Source organism: Anneissia japonica, unplaced genomic scaffold (assembly GCF_011630105.1).
Source record: "Anneissia japonica isolate Jap-2015-1 unplaced genomic scaffold, ASM1163010v1 scaffold287719_len1884721_cov185, whole genome shotgun sequence".
NCBI classification, from domain to species: domain Eukaryota; kingdom Metazoa; phylum Echinodermata; class Crinoidea; order Comatulida; family Comatulidae; genus Anneissia; species Anneissia japonica.
This window is the reverse complement of record NW_022715822.1, coordinates 947,518-974,880: the sequence shown is the minus strand read 5'-3', so window position 1 is coordinate 974,880 and position 27,363 is coordinate 947,518. Positions and strand designations below refer to the sequence as shown.

General features: G+C 33.4%; 1 protein-coding gene across 1 annotated transcript; it reads left to right on the top strand.

The window, feature by feature from the left end:
- The first annotated feature begins 1,131 nt into the window (after positions 1–1,131).
- LOC117109386 (type-1 angiotensin II receptor-associated protein-like) lies at positions 1,132–27,155 on the top strand. The gene is made up of 6 exons (XM_033251701.1): positions 1,132–1,665; positions 10,242–10,276; positions 22,254–22,365; positions 23,463–23,541; positions 24,900–24,927; positions 25,477–27,155. The coding sequence occupies exons 1-6, from the start codon at positions 1,624–1,626 to the stop codon at positions 25,685–25,687; spliced, it is 507 nt and encodes a 168-aa protein (XP_033107592.1). The 5' UTR covers positions 1,132–1,623; the 3' UTR covers positions 25,688–27,155.
- Positions 27,156–27,363: the final 208 nt, after the last annotated feature.

Sequence of the window (27,363 nt, the reverse complement as noted above, 5' to 3'; positions counted from 1 at the left end):
GGAAACGATACTGTAGTTTGAACTATCTTAGCGTCTGTATCGTTTGTATTAGGAATCTAATGGGCTCTGCGCCGGGACCCAGCTGAGTGCCTCAGCCGGCCCCCAGCTGAGGCCCCCCTCCCCCCACCTTTGCTAGAAAAGGGGGTTCTCCCGAACCATAATAAAACCCCCTGGATACGGGCCTGATTCGTCGGCAGCCTTCGCTGCACCTGGGCCCATGGCCGATCTTGGCGGCAGTGTAATAATCATAGTCTTCGATTTGCCTTTTCGCCCTAAAATACTGAATAAAATACCATTATCTATACTGAATCAATTTCTAAATAATTGAAATCTTTGACTCATCGAAAGTTCGAATTGACCTATGAAATTGCTCTATAAAAGTTAAATTTCTATACCGTAAAAATGACTTATAGGCCTATGCATATTGTAAATGCAAAAGTAATGTTAATGTTTGATTTGATTAAAATTAATGTAGACCTATATTTTGGACAAAGGCATGAGCCTATCTGATCTGTGTCTACTATTTAGTTTCAAATAGGCCTATCTGTGATTGACAGCAGGGGCGAATCTGGGTTCAAATTTAGGGGAGGGGAGGAGTCAAAATGTTTCTAAAAAACTTCGGAAAAATTTTGATGGCAGGGAATGATCTTTTTCACCAAGGGGGTCAGGACACCCTGAAGCCCCTCAGACCCGCCAATGTTGACATATATAGCTAAACACAAAGCATGTTTAGCCCCTCCACACCTTCTAAATCTTCCCCTAAATAGAGTGAAACTTAGTGAATATAAAATAAAAATTCAGATCCCTTGTTGCAAAAACCTAAATTATACACAATTGTTATTTAACCCTAATTCGTGCGTTGTACCTGTGCTTACCTTAAAGGATAAGTTTTTTATATGATTTGAGAACTGATTTAGCATAGGCCTACTCAGTTGCATAGTATCCCATATTTGAAATTACGAATCTCGTGAGCGTTCGTTACGTAGACGCTCAGTTTAAACGAAATTATTGATGACGTATCGGTACCAGGAGCTTCGCTCCATCCAAATTTAGCGACAGGCCATTGTAATGCATAGGAATAGGATTGCTATAGAGAAGTTGTTTGCATTATTACTATCATTGTGTTTGTACAAAGTAATATCGATGGCCCAGGTAGGCAAATAAGAAGTAATTGTAGATAGACCAAGTAGACAAAGAAGTCATTGAACGTCGGAGAAAAAAAAAAACAAAAACCAAAGAGAAATAACGAACGTGCACGAGATTAGTAATTTAAAAAAATGGGATATTATGTAACTGAGTATGCAAAATCAGTTCCCAAACAAATTATACAAAATCGGTAAACTTCTCCTTTAATAAACGGTACAGTACAGATACAAGCGCGAATGATTTTATTTCTACTAATGTACTGGCTGTTACTGTACTTGATTGGCGCCCTCTTTCTAACATCTAAAAGTGGAACGTTATAATATTGGTCTGGATGGTGGCGCTTTAGAACCCCAGACCACTGATGAGAACAACAGAGCAACTTTGATGCTGTTGTAGAGAAAATAAAGACATTTTTATTTTCTTCTGCAAAAAAAGTCTGAACACTTGCCATTAGAAACCTCATCAAGTTATTGCAATATGGATGGTGTTGTTTCCACACTAACAAGAATCCCGTTAAAGGTAGGTAGGCTAGGCCTAGCTAATTCTATAATATTAATGCCTGTGTGTTTCTCTCGTAGTTAATGAACGGATTTCTTGGAGGATCCCGTCACGCTTTGTTTGGTGAGACAATCTGTGTACCATTATTATGGATTTGCTTTTGTACTGTATTCGATAGTTAGTATTTCATAGAACACTTTCTCATGGGCTAATTATCAATCGCATGGATTCAGACTGTTGATTTTTAAAAAGGTGTTAAAACCCAATTGAAACCCCGTCTTTCATCAGTTTTCCAAAAGTAGCCTCGAAAATAATTAAAGAAGCCTATTGTATTGTGAGCTTCTTTTCAAGAATAATAGGCTATGTATGGGTGTCACAGCACAGCATGCACAGCTCCCGTCGACCACTACCGTAGTAGACCAGGCCTATGTGGACTAGAAAAGAATAATTTTTTAGAAATAATCAACAAAATTGAGTTTTTCCAAGGCAGCATGCAGCATGGAGCTCCTGACCAACTCCACCATACATGGCTTCTTTCCAGAGTCTGCCGGTCTCCATCGGAAGTTATCGTAAAACCCCTTTTCAGAGAGCTGGACCCCAGAATATCCTAGTTAGTGCACCATTGACTGCACGGCTAACTGTTGGGGTATGGGTGACCCACCTATAAATCGTATTGTAAGCCAAAAATGAACCAACCAACCAACATTTGTGTGCAGAATTGATGTTATATTAGAATCGTTTCCAAAATGAATATAATTAAGGTCACGAGAATGAAAGTTGTAGGTTTGCATCCGAAAAATTTTGAAAACACGTGAGGTATTTTTTCATTTTTCATTATTTTTTTTATAAATGCTGTCCACAAGCTGCGGCATTGGTAATTTTACATTTATTCCCAAGAAACAATGCTTACAGTCATAAATGTACACTGGCCTATAAAACAGATCCTTTTCTACATTTAGGACCTCTTTAAACATACGAGATTTCCTATTGGTCAGAAAGATTGATTTGACCCCTAAATGACCTCAGCAGTGATCGGCGATCATGGTGCGATGTGGCCAGGCCTGCCTTCGCTCGGTGTTCACAACGAATGATCAGTGATGAATAGATCGTTTTTCTGTCTGTTTACGGCTTAGAAAGTCTGTTTTTTGAATGAACTTTTCAAAATAATGAAAATTTTTATGCGGTACCTTTTTAGGCATGCGGGCGGTGGACGCAAACCTATAACTTTCATATATAATATAACATAGGTGCAGAATAAAATGCTTTTTTTTGAACAATGATCTTTTTGATAAAAAAAAAAGTAGGCCTACCATCAGACCTACCAAGCACATTGTGGCAAGCGGGGCACAGTGGCAGATCCCTAATGAACAACAGAATGCAATGCCATTAGTTGTAACAGCTCATTAAGCTAAACACTACTTCTAGGTGGTTCCATCTGGTGATTTCACTCCCCCAGGTATTATAATTGAAGGCTAGACAATAAAGTTAATTAAATTTATATTCCTTAATTGCATTGGCTGTTTACTATTAATGTAACAACGGCAGTAAAGTACAGCTATAAATAAGGCATACACGAGAGGCTGAATTGTGATGTTGACAGGGACTGGGGAGGGGAAACAGTAGGGAGCCCTCGATTTACTTCGCGACACGACTCTAGAATGGGTTCACTCATGTGTGACCGTCATACGTTCTCTGCATGATATCAACTTGGTCAAACTCTGTCCTGGAATCCACAGAACCAGGAGAACTTGACGTTCTCGCATGTGCAAATGAAATATTAGTTAGTGAGGTTATTATGTTCTAGATTCTAACGCGTTGTGCAATCGTGAGCTCCCTATTAAATGGAAAAAGAACAGTGACTGAAGATGGTGACAGATCCTATGAAAGATGGAACAGTGACTAGGGAGAAAAATAAATCCTCAAAAACAGTGACCGAAGAAGTGAACATGTACTTGGGGGGAAAACAGAAACCATGATAATTATGAGACTTGTTGTCAGACACCTACTAAAAAATTGACTCAACTTTCCTACATTGGTGGATAAGTAGCGACGAAAGGGAATTCGCCATCCACCTTTCTCCAAGCAGCAGATTAAAAATCTAACCACATGTGAAATCAGATGAGAGATAGCTGAAACAATGGCCCCCCTTCCCCCTCGCTTTAGAACTGCCTCTCTAATACATTGATGCCGATAATGAAAGTTTATTTAAGCTTACTCAGCTTAGGTACCAAGGATATGTCAAACAGTGAGCTTAATCAATCTTCAAAGTGGCAATCCCATCACAGGTCAAACATACACACAAAATGCTCTACATAGACTAACAAGATGTTCTACGTGACTAAATCTCATTATGAGGCTTAGGGAGTGAAGTCGGTTTGGTCCCGAGAAAAAAGCCTGTTACCCTGACGACAGGAATTAAGTCCAGGTCCCTAGGTTTGGAAGGCAAGCATCTTAACCACCAAGCCATTCAACTCCACTCCTTTTGGTAAAGCGCTAGGCCTGCTATGTAAACATTAGAAATTTAATCTACGACATTAAACTGCATCCGGTCGAGCCATCGACTAATAGCTAAACAAAGGGCAGATGAGCTCCTCTGAGTCAGCAGCCAACCATAAATTAGTTGAAGGAATAGGAGTAGTTGAGCTTCATTTTTTAAATATTATTTACTATTATTATAAATATTTTATTATTATTATTATTATTATTATATTTATTATTATTACTATTGTTAATTTTTTTTTAAATTTTATTTTCTTGGTTGCCCAATATAATTTATGTGTAAAGTGCATAGGAACAATGTGCAATATGGACTAGTTACATAGATATACCATTATTATTATTTATATATAAAGTTAATAAAATGATAATTTATGTAGAGTAGATAAATTATTAAATTATAGATGTAGTTGGAATTGTCCAATCATAAACTTTTAAAGATTTGACCTTTGCTCATACTATCATTAATGAATGCAACTCATTATAAATAAATGAGATCGATAAATATTTAAAATATTTAGCAGACTTCAGTTTGGTACAGTAGGCCTACCGGTGAATGCTCCTTGAACGAGTCAAACAGCGAGGTCGACATCTGTCTTACGATGAGTCTCCTCAGAGATCCCTGTTCAATTCCAGTTTAAATTAAACTTCATACAGTACTAGGTAACATGTTTTTGAATTAATTTATATGACGGGAATCGAGAAAGTGCAATACATTGTTCATCATTAAATATTGTTGATTTTCTTTTGAAATTATTTCAAATTAAAATGATAGTTCATCCATACAAACCTATTCAGAAAATTATCGCAAGCAAGTTTTTTAAAATTTTATTTGCAATTTATTTAACAAGGATAAAATCACATTCAATGAAGAAAGCTTAAAACTACATTGTTGTTATTAATAATATGACAAACCAATACCAAAGACAAAATACTCACAATAATGAATCAAAAATAAAAACAATCAAGCAAGATTGTAGGCAATAAGCAGGGTGCAATAATGAATGAAGTTAAAAAAAAATTCAGAAGTAATTGAAAAGTAATTTTCCTTTAAGATTTTTGAGATTTTAAATGTCAGGACAAAATTATTAAAATGTATTGCTAAAAAAAAAATCTAAAAAATGACTTAACAGTTACAATACAAATTTCAAAGATAAGATTATGTAAAAACGAGATTTACAGTAAGAAAACATTTTATCAAATTATTTTCCTTAAGATTTTTAACAATGGGGTTTCTTGCATTTTAATTGGTAGTTTCAAATTTCAATGTCTAATTTTTGGATTTTATGTAATTTTTTTCTTATGGCCTTACAGCATCAATTAGGTAAGTGAGGTACAAAGTCAATGACACTGTTGATGGTGTCAAAATTTAGTTTTTAATTGTTTCAATATTAGGCCAAGTTAAAAAAAAAATGGAGTTTCTTGTCCTAATATTTTGAAGAAGGGAGAATGAGGACACTTTTTTTACTCCCAAGATGAGAATCACTAGACATGATACTATACATACCATATGTAACCCCAACCACAAATGATCAAGAGGAATTTTATCGATGTCGATGTGAGTTAGCCAGATTTTCGTACATTTTGTAAAATAAAGGAAATAAAAAAAATATAATAAAAATTGTGGCTGCAGGAGGGAACGAGAATCTAGTAATTTTTTAAATTTGGCTGTATGTAATTTTTTTTGTGTTCATGTTTTTTGGAGTAAACAATAAATTTAAATTCTATAGATACTGCCATGACATAGCTAGACAAATTGTATTAATAAACACGGCAAGCAATGCTCGGTAAACGAAAATGTATGGCTTCTACGGAATGTTTCTGCTGTAAGGCAAATCATTAATGTTGAATAATGTTGCTTGCAATGCAAGTAAATTACTTTAAATTGCTTGTAAATTGAACTTTGCAACATAGTAGTAGGGTGGATTGCTAATGCCACAAAAGATAAAGGCCAAAATATTGAGGTTTTAAATAAAAAGTTAGGCCTAGGCCCAACATCTACAGCCAAAGGGAACTGCAACAAGAGTCCTTGATGTATGTAGCAAATGGAACACACTACGATTTCTAGGCTAGCTAACAGCTCGTATTCAAGGCACAGTACTGCTCTGATGATCATCTCTCTCCTGCAATTCTTGCTAGTCAGGCTACAGACCAATGACAAGGCCTAAAACAGTACTACAATTTGTTGTAGTGTTGTAGTGTGTTGACCTTTTGAAATTGTTAATTACATACTATTTTTTTAATAAGGCCTAATAAAAAAAAAATGATTAGTTTTATCATGCTATTTAGGTTGGAAAAGTGATGAAGTAGAGGGTCTCTTTTTATTTTTATTTGCTAAAACCAGACATCACCCTTAATAGTTGTTTGTTGATGCTTTAAGTAAATACCGTACATGATTGTGATAACACTAGCAATATACCAAATATTTACCCCCTTCCCCCCCCCCCCACTCCAAAAAAAAAAAAAAATTCAAAATGGTTTTTTCCAATACTATAGAAGACATGCGTGCAGGAATGATAAACTAATCATTTTTGATATTGGGTCTGCATTCCTATAAACAGACCTGCCAACTCACCCAATCCTGTCGGGTGTCACCCGATATTTAAACAAATCTCCAGTTCTCCTGATTGAATGTAATTTTCACCCGACTTCACATGCCCTTCCTCCCCAAAAATACTCCGATTTATGCATAATTTGATTGATTTGATCGTTATTATTAAATGTATTCGCCGCCTGCTCGCTTTGCGGTGCAATAAACAACAGCCATTTGCAATTCGAATGTCGCCATTAACGGCCAATGATTTTTAGTGACATGACTTTTTTGGAATCTTGCATCATCTTTTGGTTAATTCCGGGAACCTCCAGATTTTTTGGTAAATCTCCAGATTTTTTTATAGGTTCTTAAAAAAATCTCCAGATTTTCATGACCCAAGGGTTGGCAGGTCTGTATAAATGTTGCAGACCTTGTGTGATGCAGTACTGTACTGTGATTTGCTTTGATGTCTGTTCAACGGCAGTGGAACATTTTTGAAAGTGGGGGAGGGGGGCATTTCATAAGGTCCAATATGCAAGCAAAGCAAGTATTTAGGCTGGGGGCCACCAAGGGACCCCGGTGGGGGTCAGGGGTCCCTGGAAGCTACAGATATTTGACGAAGCTTGGTGAATTTTATTGGTTATTTTATTGTCATCAAGCTACTGTAATATGACTTCATAATCGTTGTAATTTCCAGTGACGGATAAGAATTCAAAATAGAGGGAACCAGGAGAGGGCACTTTCCCAGATGGAGGATGTGGTTAGGCCTGAGGTCAGAAAATTTGTGATTATGGCACCTCTAGATGGCTGTAAATTGCACTTCCAGACAAAATTTGAATATAATTTTCTCCATTTAAAAAAAAATTGAGCAATTTAGGAGGCACCCTTAAATTTTGAACTTAAAAAAAGGGCGATAAATGTTTGTTGGAAATCATCTCTAGTTTATGTGTACAAAATTTCCTGCACGTCCGTTCAAAACTGGCGACGCTGGATGCTGTTACTGTAAAGTTTTGGTAACAACAAGAAGAAGAACGAGAACAGCAGTGAGCTCTGGGGTGAGAGCGCCTTGCGCAGACCCAAAAGTTTTTATTCTATAATGTTGTTCAGTGGAAAAATATACAATACTAAAAACGTTAAGTTTCTTTTTACTGTTAGCGCATATGTTTATCAAAACATTTCATTAAAATAATATTGTGTTTAAATATAATGTACTTTAGATTCTTATTTCTGCATTGTTTATATACAGCATTGCATCAGATTATTTTTTTGGTGGAAGTTTTCTCCCACTGTAAATCTTCTTATATACTAACATTTACAGACAGTAGTAATTTGCGAATGTACTGTAAATGTAGACAGTCATTTCAATTGGCTGTCAAACAAGGTTGAGATATCTAAAGTCTGCCATTTTTACTGCCAATTGTGACGTCACTCGAAGCTAAACTGAAGTAGTCTAATTTGCATATAGGTCTCGTTCGATTGCTTGCCGTGATTACTGGCCAGGCCGCATTGATTTTCTTTTCTTTCCAAGTTGATAATTACAATACATGCTGCTACAGTGCTCTATTTCTTGGCTCTATCTACACTATCAAATTTCTTTTGATAATACACTGTTGTATGCCCATATATAGTCATGATGTGCCTATATATGGTCATGATGTGATGTCATCATGACCATATTTAGACATGTCACATGTTTTTGTGACATTAAATTTGATAGGTTACGTAGGGCTTTAGTAATTATGCAATAATTTATATCAAATTTAGAAAACTATTTAATTTGTGTATAGATTTATAAACAATATATCATCTTTATGGATTATTAAAATGAGAATAGATTCAATATAAGTAAAAAAGATTAAATTATGAGTTTTTTTTTACTACAAGATTGAATGTTTAAGGATTACAATTATATAAAGACAATTTGTTTCTGATAGATAGAAGAGATGAAAAAGAAGAAAGTGGAAAGATAATAATGCTAAAAATTTATTACAAAAATGAGAATTAGTTAAAATATGATTAAGTAAAAAAGACTTATCAGGTTTTTTAGTATAATACTATATGCACATGATTGAATAAGTAATGTTAACTTACTATGAATAAGGAATACAATATATTAATATATATATATATATATAATATATATATATATTATTATATTAATATATATATATTAATTATATTATTTATTATATATTAATATTTGCCTCTGATAAAGTGGTAAGAGATAAGAAAGAACATGGAAAGGTGATGCTAAAAAGAGATGATTGATTGAAAGATAAAAAAAAATTCTACAAATTGACTGTAGGATTCGAATACAGATGGCTACATTGCTATTTATTAGAAAATGCTTCAGATTTAAGTACTTTACTGAAACTAAAACAGGTAGCACAAATATAAACTGGATGCAGTTACGCTCTGGCCAGCTTTAAAAAAAATTTATTTATTACATTTGTATAGCGCCCTTTTCATGATAGTTCATGTTCAAGGACACTTTACATAAACACAAATAATAAAAATACAAAAGTAAACCACACGAAGAACAACCACTTGTAAGTAACTTGATTACTTATACACAATTACAGGTATCCCTTCAGTTAAAGACCATTTTTGGGACTAAGGGGTTTCTGTGGCCTTTAGTAGCTTGGGTTTCTAATTAGAACAATAAAGATAAAAAAGATTGTTAATTTGGGACCACAGAAATTAGTCTAATTGGAGAAAGTAAATCCCATTTGTATATGAAGTTTATGAGAGTGTAATACTTCCCCCTGGTTGAGACGCTGGTCCGCCGCAGATTAATCCCAGCAGTTTGCTGGTACCCATTGATACAACTCGGTAGACTGAAGCAATGTAGATATAAATTGCCGTTGCTCAAGGACACTTAAGCAAAATGCACAGCAAAGGATTGAAACCCCGACCTCAAGGTTGGGAAACCAAACCATTCTTTATTATAAATTAGAGGTGGTCTTTAATTGGAGAGGTTTTTAATTAATGGAGACTAACGAAAAAAAAAAATATATGATTTCAACATACCTGCCAACTACACTTAATTACTTGCTACTATAATTGTCTTTTTATTACTATACTCTTTGATATTAATTTTAACTTAATTCCACATCTATCAATACACATCAATACAGCCTATTTAAAACTGCAAGCCACAGGTTATCTTCATACCTTCACCTTTGACCTTTAATTAAGTTTTACTTACCTGTATTTTGCAACAAGAAAAAAAATAAAAAGCTACTGCAAGGTACATTGATTTTGACATGCAGTGTATTATCTAAATTGAACAAAATATTGTCATTACTTGTGAAAATTGCAAAATGTTAAATATCAAGATTCAAATTGTTTTTTGTAATGAGGGAAAGAAACATGTGAATTAATCTTTCGATTTTGCTGATTAAAGTGGCTTGAGGGAACCACTTTATATCAAACTCTGACCTTCACTGTGATCCATTATGATGCACACAGTGTATGTAAACTTGGCGTACTACTCTAATTATTGTTTTTCTTTCAAATGATCTTAGCTATAGTTTCAATTAATTAAATTTGTTTTCTTTTTCCATAGGGGGTTGTTATAGTACATTTTATCTTAACAATTTGGTGAGTAAATATTTATATTACAGTATTATAACAACAACAACAATAACAACAGCAACTTTGTCTTTCGTTCATGTGTTGCATGCATCTGCCATGTCTGTTTCTATACGTTAATAGGAAGCTTTTGTTTTGCACGACGACGGTAGGACCTAGAACAAAATGACATCAATATGAGTTCTCGTCATCTGGATTATAAGAGTCAGTTTGGCCCTAATCTATATTTTACAGAGAACGTAGGATGGTCATGGACGAATGAATCCGTTCTAAGCTTGCGATGTACCCCAAATCAAAGCCCCATAACATTACTATACTGGACGTGCGTTAATCTTCCAAGGATGTGCCTTCACACATGCAATGTAGCAGGAGACGGTCGCTATTTTTTTTGTAGCCCTTGTACCGTTTATACTCGCGTATAAGACAAACCTTAAAAAAGAGCAAATAACTGGGTGTTGTCTTATAGGCGCGACATACAAATTTCAGATTTTTAAAATCATGTTTGTCTTATGTTCGGATCATTCGTAAGCAGGCGAATTTACTACTGCAATGAAGCTTCTAAGTGTTAGTATAATTGAACGCAATTTTAAATACAGAAAATTAGGATTTTGATGGACGGTACTGTATGTCTAAAATTCATTATTGCACCCACTGAATTTAAACACTAAAGTACACACTCATTTGTTGGCAAGCCTGAGAATCATTTAGGCTAATAAAAAAAAACAAAAAAAAACTCATTATTATAGTTCTTATAATTATAAATTGATATAACTATGTTTTTTGGTCTGGCCGAATAAGCTTAAATTACCAAGGAAAATGTTATCCAGCCTGTTAACTCTGGGCATTTTTCTGGCCACATACTTATGAGTCATAATAGTGGGTTTGAGCTAGGAAAGGCCAATCTGAACACATCACAGAGTTCACTTTCTGTGAAAGAAAAGCAAAAGATTTATTTTATTTATTTATTTATTAAAATTTAATTACAATTATTAAAATAAGAAAATGTTAAAAAAATAAATAAATTTGTTAAAAAAAAATTTGTAAAATATTTTAAGTAATAAAACTTTAAAATGGCAGCCAAAGTCTGAAATTGTTTAAAATACAATAAAAATTTGTAATTGAAATGTATAAAATAATATATACAAATTGCATCTGGAAATTTTAAGTAAAGTTATGATATTATTAATATTTTATTCAACAAATTTTAAAACAATTTCAGCATCTGAGAATACAGTTTGAATATGTATAGACCAACAATATGTACAGGACCAGGTGCAGAGGGAGGGCTCAGCCTAAAGCCTGTTTTTTTATTCGCGCGAATCAAAAGCATCGGTTCACTTCAAGAGCTCTGATTGGTTGCACATATTTACACTTCGCAAAAAGTGCTGATTTCACTGAAGCGAAAAACTCCAATGGAAATGTGAATGCGCATGTGCATGAACCAACACTTTTGATTTGCGTGAAATAATTTGCCTAGTGGGAAACGGGCTTGATACAAAGCAGCGCACGCTCCTACAATTCTTTATTTTATTTTGTGATGTGAATCTCACAGAGGCTCGATCGATGCAGTATTTATAGCACATGTACTTGTACACTCGCAAGCATCGTTAAATGTCAATTAAACTGGTATTAAAAATACAGTGCTACATTCGATATATAGTAGATTATTAATATACAGTACATATTATGATTATATGCGCTCAAGCTAAGGTACAGTTAGTCGATTAAACTCTATTATTGAATGTACAATATTGTAGTCATTGTTATAAAGTGGATTATTAATGTACAGATCTTATTACTAGCCCAAAAGCTAGTGTTATAGTCAAATATTTAAAGTATTTAAGTATATAGTCATAGTTTAATAATTGATTATTCTTGTGCCTATGTACTCACAGCTAATGTTGTCAATTACAGTATTATGGTATTCAAATATATGCTTTTGTTATAAATAGAGTACTACAGTATTATGTCATGATACCATGTGATACTACTCCGTTGCTATCGTTGCAAAAAGAGTTCAACCGGACAACATTTTCTTCACTGACAAACCATTGATCCCAATTTTTATTGTAATTATTAAGAATGGATGTTGTATCTTACTTTTTCTTTGTAAATTTTAATTGATGGTTAAATGTGTGCTGGATAACTAATATAATGCAAGCTTTTGTGTTTTTAGTACATTTTGATGGTAAAATATTAGATTTTAAAATGCGTATTCTAGAAAGCCTATGAAGTCATTCAGGCATAAGAAATGGTAACTAATGTCTGTTGACAGCAAAGAGCGCCTCCTGGTGCTGTGACGACACAACTAGGGTACTCTAACAGTAGTATGGGATTGAAAGCTGATGTCAATTTAACTTGTCTTAAAAGTGCAGTTATTATATATTTTCATGGTTATGATTATTAATTATATTATGTTATTAATATATTTTTTTTATGGCTATTGTTATTTAACATTGGTTGTTATTTATTATTATGTTTTGATAATGACTATTTTGACTAAAAAGAAATAATTCTTTAAAAAATGTTTACTTCTGGCACTTGTATTCTTTATTTGTCAATTATTATTTTATTTTCTGCTCCACCAAATTTCAGTCATTTACTAAACTCATAGGCGAGCGTGCCGTTCGAACCAGCGCCGATATTATGGCTATAGCTTGCGGCGCCCCTGCTAACCGCTCGGCCATTCGACTCACCATGTTATTTAACATTGGTTGTTATTTATTATTATGTTTTGATAATGACTATTTTGACTAAAAAGAAATAATTCTTTAAAAAATGTTTACTTCTGGCACTTGTATTCTTTATTTGTCAATTATTATTTTATTTTTTGCTCCACCAAATTTCAGCCGTTTACTAAACTACAAATAATAAAAGTTCAATGTTTAATTTCTTTCTATGCTCTGATTTTTTTTCTTCAAAATATAGTCTCCTAAAAAATTGTATTAAAAAATGTCTTTTTTGGCATATACATCTTTTATTGTGTAAATAATAAAGCAAAAAAAGAGGTTAAATTCAAATTTATGTCGAAATTATGTACAGTAAGGTCTGCAACTGATTTTAATTGTGATATCTGATTTTCTTATTCCTTGCGTGACCCTAAGCTATATGTACCAGAGCCATCTAAATTGCCTTGCACATAAACTAATACAAAGTGAATGACGAAAAACCAGGTTAGCTAGTATTATGCAAATTAACAAAATGCATTAATGGTCAAAGGTCAAATGTTATAGGTGATATTCATCCGAAATGTATGCGAGGTCAAAAGTTGTCGTCAGTGAGGCGGCAGCTCATGATTTGTAATCCTCGATAAATATTACCGCTGTAAACATTAGATTTTTTACGATTTTCTTAACCGATGCACGGTTGCATGAACTCACGATCGTATTGATGTGAGGTGCTTTAGAGCTACTGTGAATCACCTCGAAGCAGGCTGTTAACACCATAAAGAACATATACTTAACAACCTGTCAGTAACTACTTAATTTCCTAAAGCTACCATGTATAATTTATTACAATAATTATAATTTTTATGCGGAAACTGATGAAGTTAAACCCAGAAACATGTAGAGAAATTTCAAAATCATGTTATATTTAATGCATTGTAATGCTTAGAGAAAAAGAATCATATGCGTAATACTAAAGGAGATTCTAACTATACTAAATTAAGCCCTGTATAAACTGACAAAAAAAAAATTGACATGCCTAAATATGGCATCACATCATGACCATATATAGGTACATCATGACCATATATAGGCACATCATGACTATATATGGGCATACTACAGTTTTTTGTCTAAGAAAATTTGATAGTCTGTACAGAGCTGTGATATAGGTATAGTAACATTTACACAAAAAGGATCAACTAAAGGTCTACAGAATAATAAATTAACCTAGAGGGAAAGATGCAGTGCTGTACAGAGAGTATGCAGAACAAGCTATGACGATGATGCACCAAATACTTATAGCAAAAATAATGATTCACAAATGGTTTTCGTTTTTTAAATCAAATATTACTAATATATTTTGTTCATGTATATTTTCATGAATAGTGTTGTTGCATTTGATACGCATTTACAAATTTATTCTTTTTCCTGGCTTTCCACATTTTTGTTTAACAAATTGTTATATCCAATTTTCCATGCATTCCTTCATACAATCATCATACCATCTATCTGTCCATTTATTCATTTATCCATCCGTCTGTCCGTCCATCCATCCATCCATGTATCCATCAATGCATCAGTCTATCCATCCATCCATTTATTTAATAATAATAATAATAATAATAAGTGACATTTATAAAGCGCTATACGCCTGGAAGCCGGCCCCAGAGCGCATACAATCGTATGCGTAATTTAAACCACAACAATGTAGAATACAAATTCAAGAAAAATATTTACAATATTATCATTCAAAACACCAAAAATGCTAAATGGAATAATTTCAATTGACAACAATAATTCGATTAATTTACTCTATTTACAATAATAAGAATACAGTATTACAAAAATATATTATTACAAAAATATATTAAAAGGGAAGGCAATCGTACAATATAGAAAATACAATTATTAATATTAACAATTCCGATTCATCTACCTGTCCAGCCATCCTATATCCATCCATGCTTCCATCCATCTGTGCATCCATCTATCCATTCATTCCTCCATCCATCCATGCTTCCATCCATCCGTGCATCCATCCATCCGTGCATCCATCCATGCATCCATCCATGCATCCATCCCTCCATCCATCTATCCATCCATCCATTTATTTATTTATCCATTCATTCATCCATCCATCCATTCATCTGTACATCCACTGATCCATCTACCCATCCATCCATGCTTCCATCCATCCATGCATCCATCCATCCATGCGTCCATCCATCCATCAATCCATTCATTCAATGATCTATCCATCCATTCATCCATCCATGCTTCCGTCCATCCATCCATCCATCAATCCATCCATACAGTACATCAATCCACCCATTTATTCATTCATCCCATACAAAATCTATCCTTGACAGTATCCAAGCATTCATCTATTTATCAGTGGTGTATTACAAAAAGGTCTGCAAGAATTACCTGTTTCATATTGATTTTTAATTTTTTTTGAGGGGAGGGGGGGGGGGCAGGACGGGCGTGGGTGTGGTAAGTCATTTCCTGTTTTACTTGCTCTACACCTACACTGTTGGGCAATATATAGTCTACAGATAACAGTTAGTGCTGGTGACATTTTTTGAAGATAATTATCAAGGTCGGAAGGAAGAAAATTTCTTTCCAGGCCTGAGTACCGAATAATTTGAATTCAGTTTAAGAGAAGAAGGTAGAATAGACATAGAGTCTAGGGAAGTACTTAAATATTCTACTTAACACCTCAAACCAAACTGCAATAAATAATCTACCACATATATCTACATATTATTTTTTTAATAGCATTTAAAAAAAATCATATAATAAATCTTAAAGATTAGGAATGTCTTCTTAAGTATCTGCTTTTCAGTTTTTTTTTTATTCACACTTAAAATAAATTCATTAATAATAATAATAATAATTAATTTATAGTAATAAGAAAATTATTATTACTACTAATTATTGTGAAAATAATTAGTAATAGTAATAGTTATAATTAGTAATAATTTTAGTAGTAATAATAAAATAATAAATTCATTAATGCATTTAAATAACTTGATCATATTACAAAGAAATGAAGTTTTACATCAAAAGGTAAGTTTTAGATATAAAAATGGACAGTGGACATTCTAACAGTAATTAGTAGTAATAATAAAATAATTATTGTTACTACTAACTACAGTATATAATATAGTAGTAGTAAAAAAATAATTAAAAATGTATTGGGAGAAACATGAATATGATGAGGAACCATCCACTAAATTTTGAGAAATCATGCAATTGATAGTTTAATTATATACCTTAAACATGATCATTGTATTTGAAATTTTAATGTTAACCAGCTTTTAACTTTACGTTTATGTGAATCACTATATGGAACGATTTCCTGCAATAAGCAAATTTGACAAACGGCAACTCGACAGCATTGGAATATGGTACTTAAGCTTCCGTGGGTTATCAGTAGGATTGTGTGTTTTCCATTATTCTCTCATGCCTTCGTTTGTGTTAGCCGCCAAATGAAATTACGACCGAGATAGATATGGCAGTTGCCTTAAAGTGGTATTTCTGTAAATGTTCATATTTTTTTGTTAAATCATACTTAAAAAAAAATTCGTTCTGTAGTTAAAAGGTTAAAGATCACTGAATTCTACATCAATATCATGATTAGTTGTGATGTGTGGATCTGGCATTACAATATACAATATAGAATTTGACATGCGTAGATATGTCGGCAAGATATGGTCTAATTGTTAAGCCGGGTGCTCACTGTCTCGTACGACCGTTGTACGATGACTCTCCCCCCCCCCAACTCTGCTCCATGTTTGCGCTAGATAAGGCAACGTCGTGTTCTGATTGTCGGTGACAGTCTAAACGGATTGTCATTAAAAAGGATGCATTGCGTTGGTCATATAATTGCCTCGGCCGCCCAGTGACTGCCCGACTTAATTGTTGATAATAATATCTAGATATACTCTATTGCTGAATCCCATTTTAAAATAATAATAATAATAAACGGACATTTATATTACGCTGGTATCTGTCGCAGACGCTCATGGCGCATTGACATGTCTATGCTATAGGCTAAGATAAACAAAATAAAAAAATAAAAACTTAAATAAGAAATGTGAAAGCCAATAACAAGAGTGACAATTGGCACAGAAAAACCGAAAGTGACCAGGATGGGACTCCACCATCTAATATCGAAACAGCGTCGCTATCACACCCGTGTGCATGAAGGCACACGTTAGGCAGTATTCTGGGCTCCGGTACCTTCCACCTTGGGATAAGCCCATATTAAAATGTTAATCTCCTGAACTGCCTTCTGATTGTGATGGACTGTGCAGCTTCCCTGTTTTGAGAATGTACAAGGCTGAGTGAAATGCCTCTTTAAGAATTCCACAGTAATAGCCTTCAAGCTTTGTGATAAGTTATTAACCCAATATGATCAATATACGTTGCTATTGAGGGATATATATTACTCAAGAGGCTCTTATGTACATATGTGTTTATTTGCGTGTTTTTCTCTCCGCATGTGTTTCTTTTCGAAAATTTCTCAGTTTATTTAGGTAAACAAATTTATTTGCACGTTTTTTTCTGCACATGTGTGTTTGTTTACGCAGCTAATGTATGAAGAAAGATAAACATTGATTATGCTTCTTTTCGAAAATTTCTCAGTTTATTTAGGTAAACAAATTTATTTGCACGTTTTTTTCTGCACATGTGTGTTCGTTTACGCAGATAATGCATGAAGAAAAACATTTATGCTTCTTTTCGAAAATTTCTCAGTTTACTTGAGGTAAACAAATTTATGTGCGCATTTTTTTTTGTGTGTTTCTGTTTATTAATACGCAGCCAATGCATGAAGAAAAATAAACATTGAATATGCATCTTTTTGAAAATTTCTCAGCATTGAGGTAAACAAATTTATTTGCTTGTTTTTTATGTACGTGTGTGTTTGTTTACGCAATTAATGCTGGAATAAAGATAAACATGCTCCAATGATTGAGGTAAAACAAATTATGTTAATTCTTCTCAAAATAGTCTGTAAATTGAGATGCTCTCAGATAAGCTAATTAATGTTGAGTCGAAGCTTTTCCAGATTCCGGAGACTACAGTTCTAGTCTCAGGAGATGCTAATAATTGATGAAAATATTTATTATATGAGTCATAGCAGAATGCTGAAACTGTTTTCTAGCATATATTCTCGCATATAGGACAAGGGGAACAAAAAACAGGGGAACTTATTATACATATACATATTTTTTTTATTTTAAAAATCATGTTTTTTTATATGTGCTGATTGTCCGCAATACATAAATTTAGTACTTAAATGAAGTTACTAACTGTTAGTATGGGCACCAAGGACGTTTGTATGTATGTATGAGTTATACCTCCATGGTATGAGCTAGATATGAATGCCATACAAGCTGTGTAGTATTGTTGTTTAATTTGTCAGTTAAGTTTACATTAATGCTTTTTAAATTCTGATGAAAGTAAGTCCATGAACTTTACTAAGTCTAGACCTTGGACTTGCGTGGTGATTTGAAGGCTAAATCCAGGCTTGGTCCCAGTGGATCGTATCGGGAGGAATTCTGACGGTGAAACGAGATGGGCGGGGGTGAGGTCATCTTATACGCCAAACATACAAAAATTGTTCAAAAATCTTCTCAAACTAGGGGTCCTCTTATAATTTTTATATGCATATCACCTTATACAAAAGCATATATGGTAATTAAATATGTATTGTTTCCTGAAAATCATAAAAAAATAATTTTAAATGTAACCTGTTCATTTTGCATTTTAACATAAACATTAATATTAACTTGAGCATTTATTGAAATTTAAAAATGTGTATTCTCGTTTTTAAACTAGATAATGATAATTTTATAATAAAAACACTTTCAGTGACTGGAAGTGTTAAAATCATTTTTTGCTGTAAAATTATAGGTAAACATTTTTCTAAATTCACTAATTTCTGTTTTCAAGTTGATAATGTTTATAATTCCATTTCAAGCAAGTCAATTTAAAAAATTATTTTTATGATATATCTTTAAGTTTTGCTATTACGAATAACCGTTTCTTTCCATCACTTCAACTGTTATTATCTTTTTGTGGTGTCTGGGTTTTTGTGTTTAACCAAAAATCCTAAAATTTCATTGGATGACCCTCTGGAGCCAGTCTTCTACAGGTCAACTACAATAATATTTTCATGCATAACATCGGTATTATAACCGGAAGAATAGGGTAGACTTAATTTCAAAAGCTCAACTGTTTCATTAGGAAGAAATCAATATTGTGAGCGGATGTTCTTGAAGCATGTATTTGCGACACCATCATTGATTGCTGCCTCGTAAATGTTCCCAAGGAGGTAGACGTACATTAAATTGAAAGCCAAATTATAAAAAAATCATATAAATAGACTGCCTTAGTATGATATTTAAATTATTTTTTAAAATAGATAAAATTAAGTGATGAAAGAAAGAATTTGAATGAAACAAGAATATTCCAGTTGTCATTCATGAGACAAAATTTTATATGGGATGGGACACGTTCTCGGAAATGTGTACCAATAAAAAAATATAAAAAAAATACATCACATTAGCGTGAACAATGCACTTTGGGATAAGGAATAAATATAAAAAATGAGCATGTTTCTCATGTAATATGCAAAAATATCTGAAAACCTTCATATCATATTTTTAAGTTCTGTCAAGATTATTCAATTTTTTTTTGAAAAAAATATTGTATGTCCATATGTAGTCATGGTGTACCTATATATGGTCATGATTTGATATGACCATATTTCGCCATGTCTTTTTGTTAGAAAAAATGCATATGCATTACTTTATTTGTTATAAACAATTGAAAAATATTGGCATAAATTTTACTTTTACGCAAAAGAATAAAAAAAAAAAGAGAAATACAGACTATTTCTCATAGGAGATTACCATTTTCTCAACGAATTCTTCGTTACTATGCAAATTTAGAAGTTGTAGATCGCATCAGCTGGAATGCTCTCGCTCTTATGTATACTTTATACAGTCAATAAAGTGTGCCCTCTCTAATGAAATTGCTTTTTGTACTTCGCATCTCTCACACTGCGATCAATCGAGTATCCCGGAAATATGTTTGTTTAGTTGTCAAAATCTCGGTCAGAATAATTTTTTTAACAGATTTGAAATAATTCCTATGAAATATTATATTTCACAAGTGTCAATATACTAGCAACGGAAAATATCATGTCGGCTGTTTTTATGTGTGATAACAAAACCTAAATCGAGGTAAGGCTAGGCCTAGCCTAGCAGTGTTGGATAGGCTAATGTTTTCGGCGCCTACTATGTTTCTTCGCAGACCTATCGCAAAATCAAACATGAAAAATCCATCCATTTATTTTTTTCTGTGGAACACAAAATAATCAAATGTCATATTTTACGTTTTTTCATGTTTAGGAATGTCTAAATTCAGTTAAATTAGCAATTTCGTATTACGTTTATAAATCTTTATAACATTATAAAAATCAGATTTTTCTTAACAACTGAAATCTTGCCGTGAATGGAGCTTTAAGCTCTGTTCACACTTTTGAATTTTATGTGACAAATTTGTGTGATGTGCCCATATATGGGCATATCGCATTTTATTTGTCACATAAAACCTGTGGACACAGCTCAAGTCTACCATCAAAATGCTATCATTATATTTATGTGCGTATTATTGTTAAAGGTACACATCCCATGCAGGATTATTATTTTTTTCACTAATGAAAATGAAATGAAATATTATAATTTCTGAATAACTAAGACTAAACTCCTTTGATCCACCTCAAAAGATAATAGATAAACATGTCATCAAAAATTTTTTTAAATCAAATGTGGCACCTAATTGACAAAAATTTTAAGTCTTTTCTGTCAGCATTCTAAATTCCATTTTTGTATTTTTTAAGTGAAACAACACGCTACAGCCTACTATACAAACCCCGGTAGATTAATCAGGTGGAGAACGCGAGCACATAGCGTGTGGAAAATGGCTCGCAGACCACTCAACGCATGGAAAGTTTACTGGTTAATTGCTCTCAAAGGAGCATATCTGCTTAAAGCGTTCATGCATGTTAAATGACATCATAATTACAAACATGGGGTGAGACATAGCTGCGGTAATCTGCCCTTAGACCTGCTGCATGAAATTGATGTGGATATTATCTAATGGATTTTTTTTTCCTGTGGTTGTTTTTAATACTTCATGAATGATCAAAGTATAGATTAAAAATGTTTGATTTAAAATATTCTTTTATGAGGGTCAAAACCCAGTCAGTGTTAAATGCTACTTTCCATAGAGGTCCTCGACTAATAAGGACACAAAGAATAAAATAATTAAAACATTCATTGAAAAATCATAAACCCATGTACAGAATGTACAAAAGGAAAAAATGGCATTTTCAACTTTATATTTTTAAAATATAAAGATCGTATTCTAATGCCCATCAAGTTTATACATGTCATGAGCTAACATATGTACATCATCTTGTGGTATATAACCATCATTTATTTATAAAATATAAATTCTGGATATTATTTTTAATTCTTTTGTCTGTACTATTTACTATTGTTTACAGTAGCTATTTAATTTTTTGTTACTGCTGTTGTTGCTGTGTTTGTTGCCATGTTGTTGTGTAATTCTTGAGCACAATTGCTTTTGTTGATGTTTATGTGCTTGGATATCATTTTGTAGAAACAGATTGATATTCTTTCATTTTGTGATTCTTGCTGATTGTGTCTTGATAGAAGATCACTGCGTTGCTGTTGATGTTGCTGTTGCTGTACTTGTTTGTTGCTGTTGCTGCTACTACTGTTGTTGCATCCTGCTGCGCTGTTGTTGTGGTTAGAGTGCTGTAGCTGCTACTGTTGCTTTTGTTGCTTTTGTTGTTGCCTCCTGCTGTGCTGTTCTGATTGGAGTGCTGTTTCTGCTACTGTAGATGATGTTGCTGTTGCATGCTACTACACTGTTTGTTGTTTGTTTCTACAGTATTGAAGTGCTGCTGCTGATGTTGCCTCCATTAATGTTTCTTGCATATTGCATCCTCTTGTGCTATTAATGTTTATGTTGCATCGGTAGTCCTGAAACTGTTGCGGCTTCTTCTGCTGCTGTTGATCTTGTAGTTGTTGCTTTTGCTGCTACATCCAGCTGTGCTGTTTTGTCATGTTGATGTAGTAGTGCTGCAACTGTTGCTAATTCTTTTGCATCACACTGCTGTTGCTGCTTTGTCCTATTATAATTCTTAGTGGTATTGTTAATGATTGATAATATATTAATCATTTTCAATTTTCCCTTTGATTGTGTCTTTTCAGGGCATCGCAATGTGTATGGCTGTCTCCTGCATATCAATATATGAACCTCTTCCTCTTAATAGTCGCTCTGTGGGCCATAGGCACGCCATCTTCCATCGATAGTATTCAAATGGTGAGTACATCCAGTGCCCTCTCCAGATTATCGCTTTTTATTTGACAAGAACATGTGACATGCCTAAATATGGTCATGAAGACATCAAATCATGACCATATATAGGCATATCATATCTATATATGGGCATACAATCAGTCAAATAAAATTTGATAGTCTGGACAAGGCTTTAAAAGAAGGATGATTGCTCTAAAATTCCAGGGTCTTTGGTCCAAATCATGTAAAACTCAATTTTTTTTCTCACAATTCCTAATTCTCACAAATATTCTGTTCTAATAGCAAGTGTGTTATTGAGTGTTGGTTTGAATTACCTCTATATGGGATCCCCCATCCCTTACATGTATACTGTCTGCAATATGCTGAAACAAAATTAAACGAGAAATTAACATTTACCGATAATTAGATAATATGATAATTATATAGTGTGGAGGAAGGGGGATTTAAGGGAATTGAAAATCCATGAACCAATATCTTAGTTCATTAGGTGTTCAATTAACACCATAAAATATTTTTCTTGTTGACTAACAGCAATATAGACCCTAATATTCTTTCACTAGACCCTTAACCTTATCTGGTAGCCAGAAAGGAATTTTGTAGTAAAAAGGTATGTAAATCAATAAATGAATCAGTTTGATTTGCAAGGTTTCTTTAAAAGTTTAATTATAGTTAACTTGATCCTTTACAATGAGCTATTCATAGTTTAATTTTTGATGATTTTTTTTCCAGATTTTGTGATGACAGTATATATTTGATCAGTTTATTTTCTCACATTCATACAGTCGCATATGTATGGGGAGCTCCCCCATTCCCTCCCCCCCCCATTGAAAATGTTTGAAGCAAAATAATCACGATCTAGTAGTTATAAATAACCTCATTTTAGCTCACCGCACTTAATCATAGAGATTTCCCCATTTCCCCCCCCCCCCACTTCACCTTCACGTCCTATCAGCCTCCTCCATTTCGAGACTTAGATACACCACTGCATCCATACTCCCTTCATTTTCATAGATTTCCATTCCCCCTAGACCCCTTTTTCCACACTATATAATTATCATATTATCTAATTATAGTATGCCAATCTCTTTCCTATCTTTCAGCTTCTGGTCTTGCACGTCATAAGCATCGTAATGGAGGTTATACTAATCAGCGTTTATTTCCCGAAATACACGGACGCAGGTAGGAGGTCGTTGCTGTCAGGTGCACAATTAGATCGAAGAAACAAGTCATGTGAAACATGACTAACTCCAAGCAAACGTCATACGCTTCCTTTCTAATCACATGGCCAGCGATGCGAACCACGAAATAGTGATTTTAAATGAAAACAATCTTTTGTTTCATTTTTCTGTATCTTATTTTTTAGTTAAGAAGCAGAATAGAATAGTAAATGATTATATATATTTTAGTGCAAAATAGTAAGTTTTCTCTGTACTCAGGCAAATAAATTCGGGGATTGACTGCATAGTATGCTCTGCTCTATGCGAGCGTTAGAGGACAAAATGCTGTCTGCTGATTGCCGGTGCAGTCTGAACGGATTGCCTTTAAAACTGATCCATTGCGTGTGCATCGTGGCATTGTGTTCTCCATAGAATCGAAACAGCTGACGACAGTGCTGAAGCTGTTGTTTGAAAATTCAAAAAGACAATAAAATAAAATAAATAAATATAATTAATACAGTAAGCAATTTCATGACCTGAATGTGCTTGACTAAATAACAGTCATTTATAGAAACATACGTTATTTTGTACAAGTAAACCAACATTAACCTAATCTTATAAGAATATAATGAAAACACATTCAATCGAAACTATCGCAAAGTAAAACTGATTTTCTTAATATTGCATTTATGTTCATTAGTAATTAGTACCAGGGGTCATTAGTACAAAATCTTTGATTTAAACCAAATGTATTACTACATTACATTGATTAAAATCTGTAGCTGCGAGTCATCGATGCATAATGCTAGCAGAACCTCCAGAAGAAAGAAACCATGCACAAAGCCATTCTCGTCAGCCTTTAGACGCCGACTTCTAATGTATTTTCAGGCAGCGTTACAAACACAGTGTTTTAACATGATTGGGCAATTTTGATGTAAATTACTTGGAAAATGCAGTAATCCGTGTTGACCATACTGCTGTACTTTCATATGATCATTGGACATGCATGCCCATATTTATACTCTAATGAAAATTTAATCATTCTGAGCTATCCTGTCTCTCATTGGCTATAAATTAGGGATTGAATTGAATTTGAACAAGAAACTGTAATCTAAGCTCACATTAAAACATTAAAAAACTCCAATAGAAATTAAAGTACAACTGAAAATTATCTCTTAAAACCAAAAGATTTTAAAATTTAATTGATCATGCAGGAATATAAGAACAGAATATTCATGATTGATGTCGAAAATTGGGGTATCTAAATACAGCGCGGTAAAAACAAATTTATACCACAATTAGGCTCTTATGGAAAATGACCATGAAATATAATAAAATATTTACTATATTATTAATATTTTTTTATCTATATTTTTTCAGGTTCAACAGAATTTAAGTTCAGTGCTGCGTATCCTTTTACATGTGGTGTTATTCAATGCCTAGAAACTAAAAATAAAAGAATTTAATAATAATAATAATAATAATAGTACAGGGATTTGTACCGCGCCTTTTGCCATAGGACACAAGGCGCTGGTGAAGTTATTATTATTTCTAGTCATTAGATCCATAATCAACACAAAGCGCAAACTCCTCCACTCCCTCGGGAGTATTCCTAGTCGTGCTGGCAAGTTAATGTCAATACGGACTAATACAACCAAATAAACCAAACCACCCTTTTTCTAGCATCTAATTCAATCAAAATTATGAAATTCCATCATAGGAACTATACATCCATAGTAGACCCCCTAACTCTCAAAGCTAACCTAACCCCACTCATACTTAATCCGACCCCAACCCCACTCCACCCCACACCATAAGCAATCATAGTTACGGGCCTGTTAAATTTCATATTTAAAGTAATTTTCATATTGTAAATAATCAAATTTTATGTGTGCTATATATTATTTATATAATCAGATATTATTGATTTTCCCTTGACTAATTTCTTTTTCTCCAGTATGGCGATAATCAACCTTATCCTCCGACCTATTACAGCTGTCATTATTGCGACGCACTACCGGGCCCGTGGTGGCGAAACTAACATCGGCTTCTCAAATCCAACTTACAAAGGCTACGAAAACTTTGACAACCCACCAACGATTGGGATCCCACCTCAAGGCAGCACCCCAGCAGGACCGTCTATGGGTAACCAATATGGAGGCCCTTAAGCTCCTAAAAAAAATATGGTAACACCTTAGGTTTGCGAGTACAGGTATCTTTAGTTAATTCCTGGTAAGTAAAGTAGTTTGTGAACACACGTGCAATATAGTGTGCATGTAGAGACAAGGTTTGTTGGTAACTGTGGAATTTACTATTTAATAATTTATTCTAAAAAATGGCAATAATTTCTTGTAAATAGTGGTAGGTAATGGTTGCAACGTAATATCAATGTTTGTCAAAAACCCTGCGTAGTTTATCAAAACCCAGGTATGATCTACCTCCCAGCACAAAAGAGGGTGCTCTGTTAGATTCTCGCAATTCGTATTGAAAGTGAATTATAATTATAAATACAGCTATATGTTTGGAATGGTATTTATTTATTTCTGAAATGTTCTGTAAATCTTAGAAGTCTACAAATATCCACATTTTGAAAATGGAATTGAAGTTTGGTCTCATCAAGTTATAATGAGGTCAAAATATTTAAAGCTGTTTTTGCAGCAATGATTGGTTATAATTAATTTAAAATTTATTGTTCGTATGCATAATAGGTTTTAATTATATTGGAGATAAAATGTTCAATATCCCCGTCAATCAAAGTAAGCCTTATTGTTTGATTGACCTCCATGTGCTTAGACGGGAAGCAGGCTGGTTTCTCCCCTGACACTTGACCCCTGGTATTTTTTCTCCTGGACATTTTCCTCCTAGACTTCCCCCCCCCCCTTTCAAGAATTTTTATACAAGGAATACATCAAGATTTATATCATCTCTTTTATATTAAATCTTTATTAAATCAATTGCACAAGTAACAACAATATTTACATGGAGAATATGTATACAATTGTAGGTGGCAATGTATCTAAATAGTATAAGACATGAATTTCTTAATGTAAAAACTGACAAAGCTATAATTTTTTACATAATTAATTTTTTTTATAAAACTTAAATACTTTTGATTATCTATTTCTATCTATCCATAAGGAATAAATAAGGTTGATTACATTTGCTCTTTATAGTTATTAAATGTTTATTATTATTATTGTTGTTATCATTATTATCATGAAATTATCCATACAGAATAAACAAGGTTATTACATTTGGGGAAAATGGGGGGTGGGGAAGGGGAAAATGCCCGGGGAAAACAGCCTAGAACCATGCTTAGATAGTGGTGTAGTAATGGTCTATAATTATAGAGCGGTGCCTAAGTAACGTTGAAGCTGAAGTCAGCCAAGTGTTAACACCGTGTTAAGACCATGTATGGCAAGTCAGTCTTAGGGATCGGAGTAGCGTTGATTTTGGTTATTATAAAATCCCAACATTTTAACCAAGAGTGAATCCACGACAAGTACAACAACCTATAAAACAATTTACTCTACTCCGAATGAAATTTATAATTATTATTCCCAAATTATATGTGAAGGAAATTCATTGATCTAGTACAATGCCAGAGACAAACACACAATAAGGTACAAAAAAAAATCCATCTGAGTATATGTAATTACTACTGTTTGTATATTTATATTGTTTTATATTATTTATATCAATATTTCTATTTTATTTTTTCTTTAAAAGAAAGTAACTTTTGTACAATTATTATTCATCCTATATTAATTTGACTTTCTTCTTGTTATTGGTTTTTCCCGCAACAGCGGAAACCTAATTTTCTTTTCTATTTCATTTCCTATGT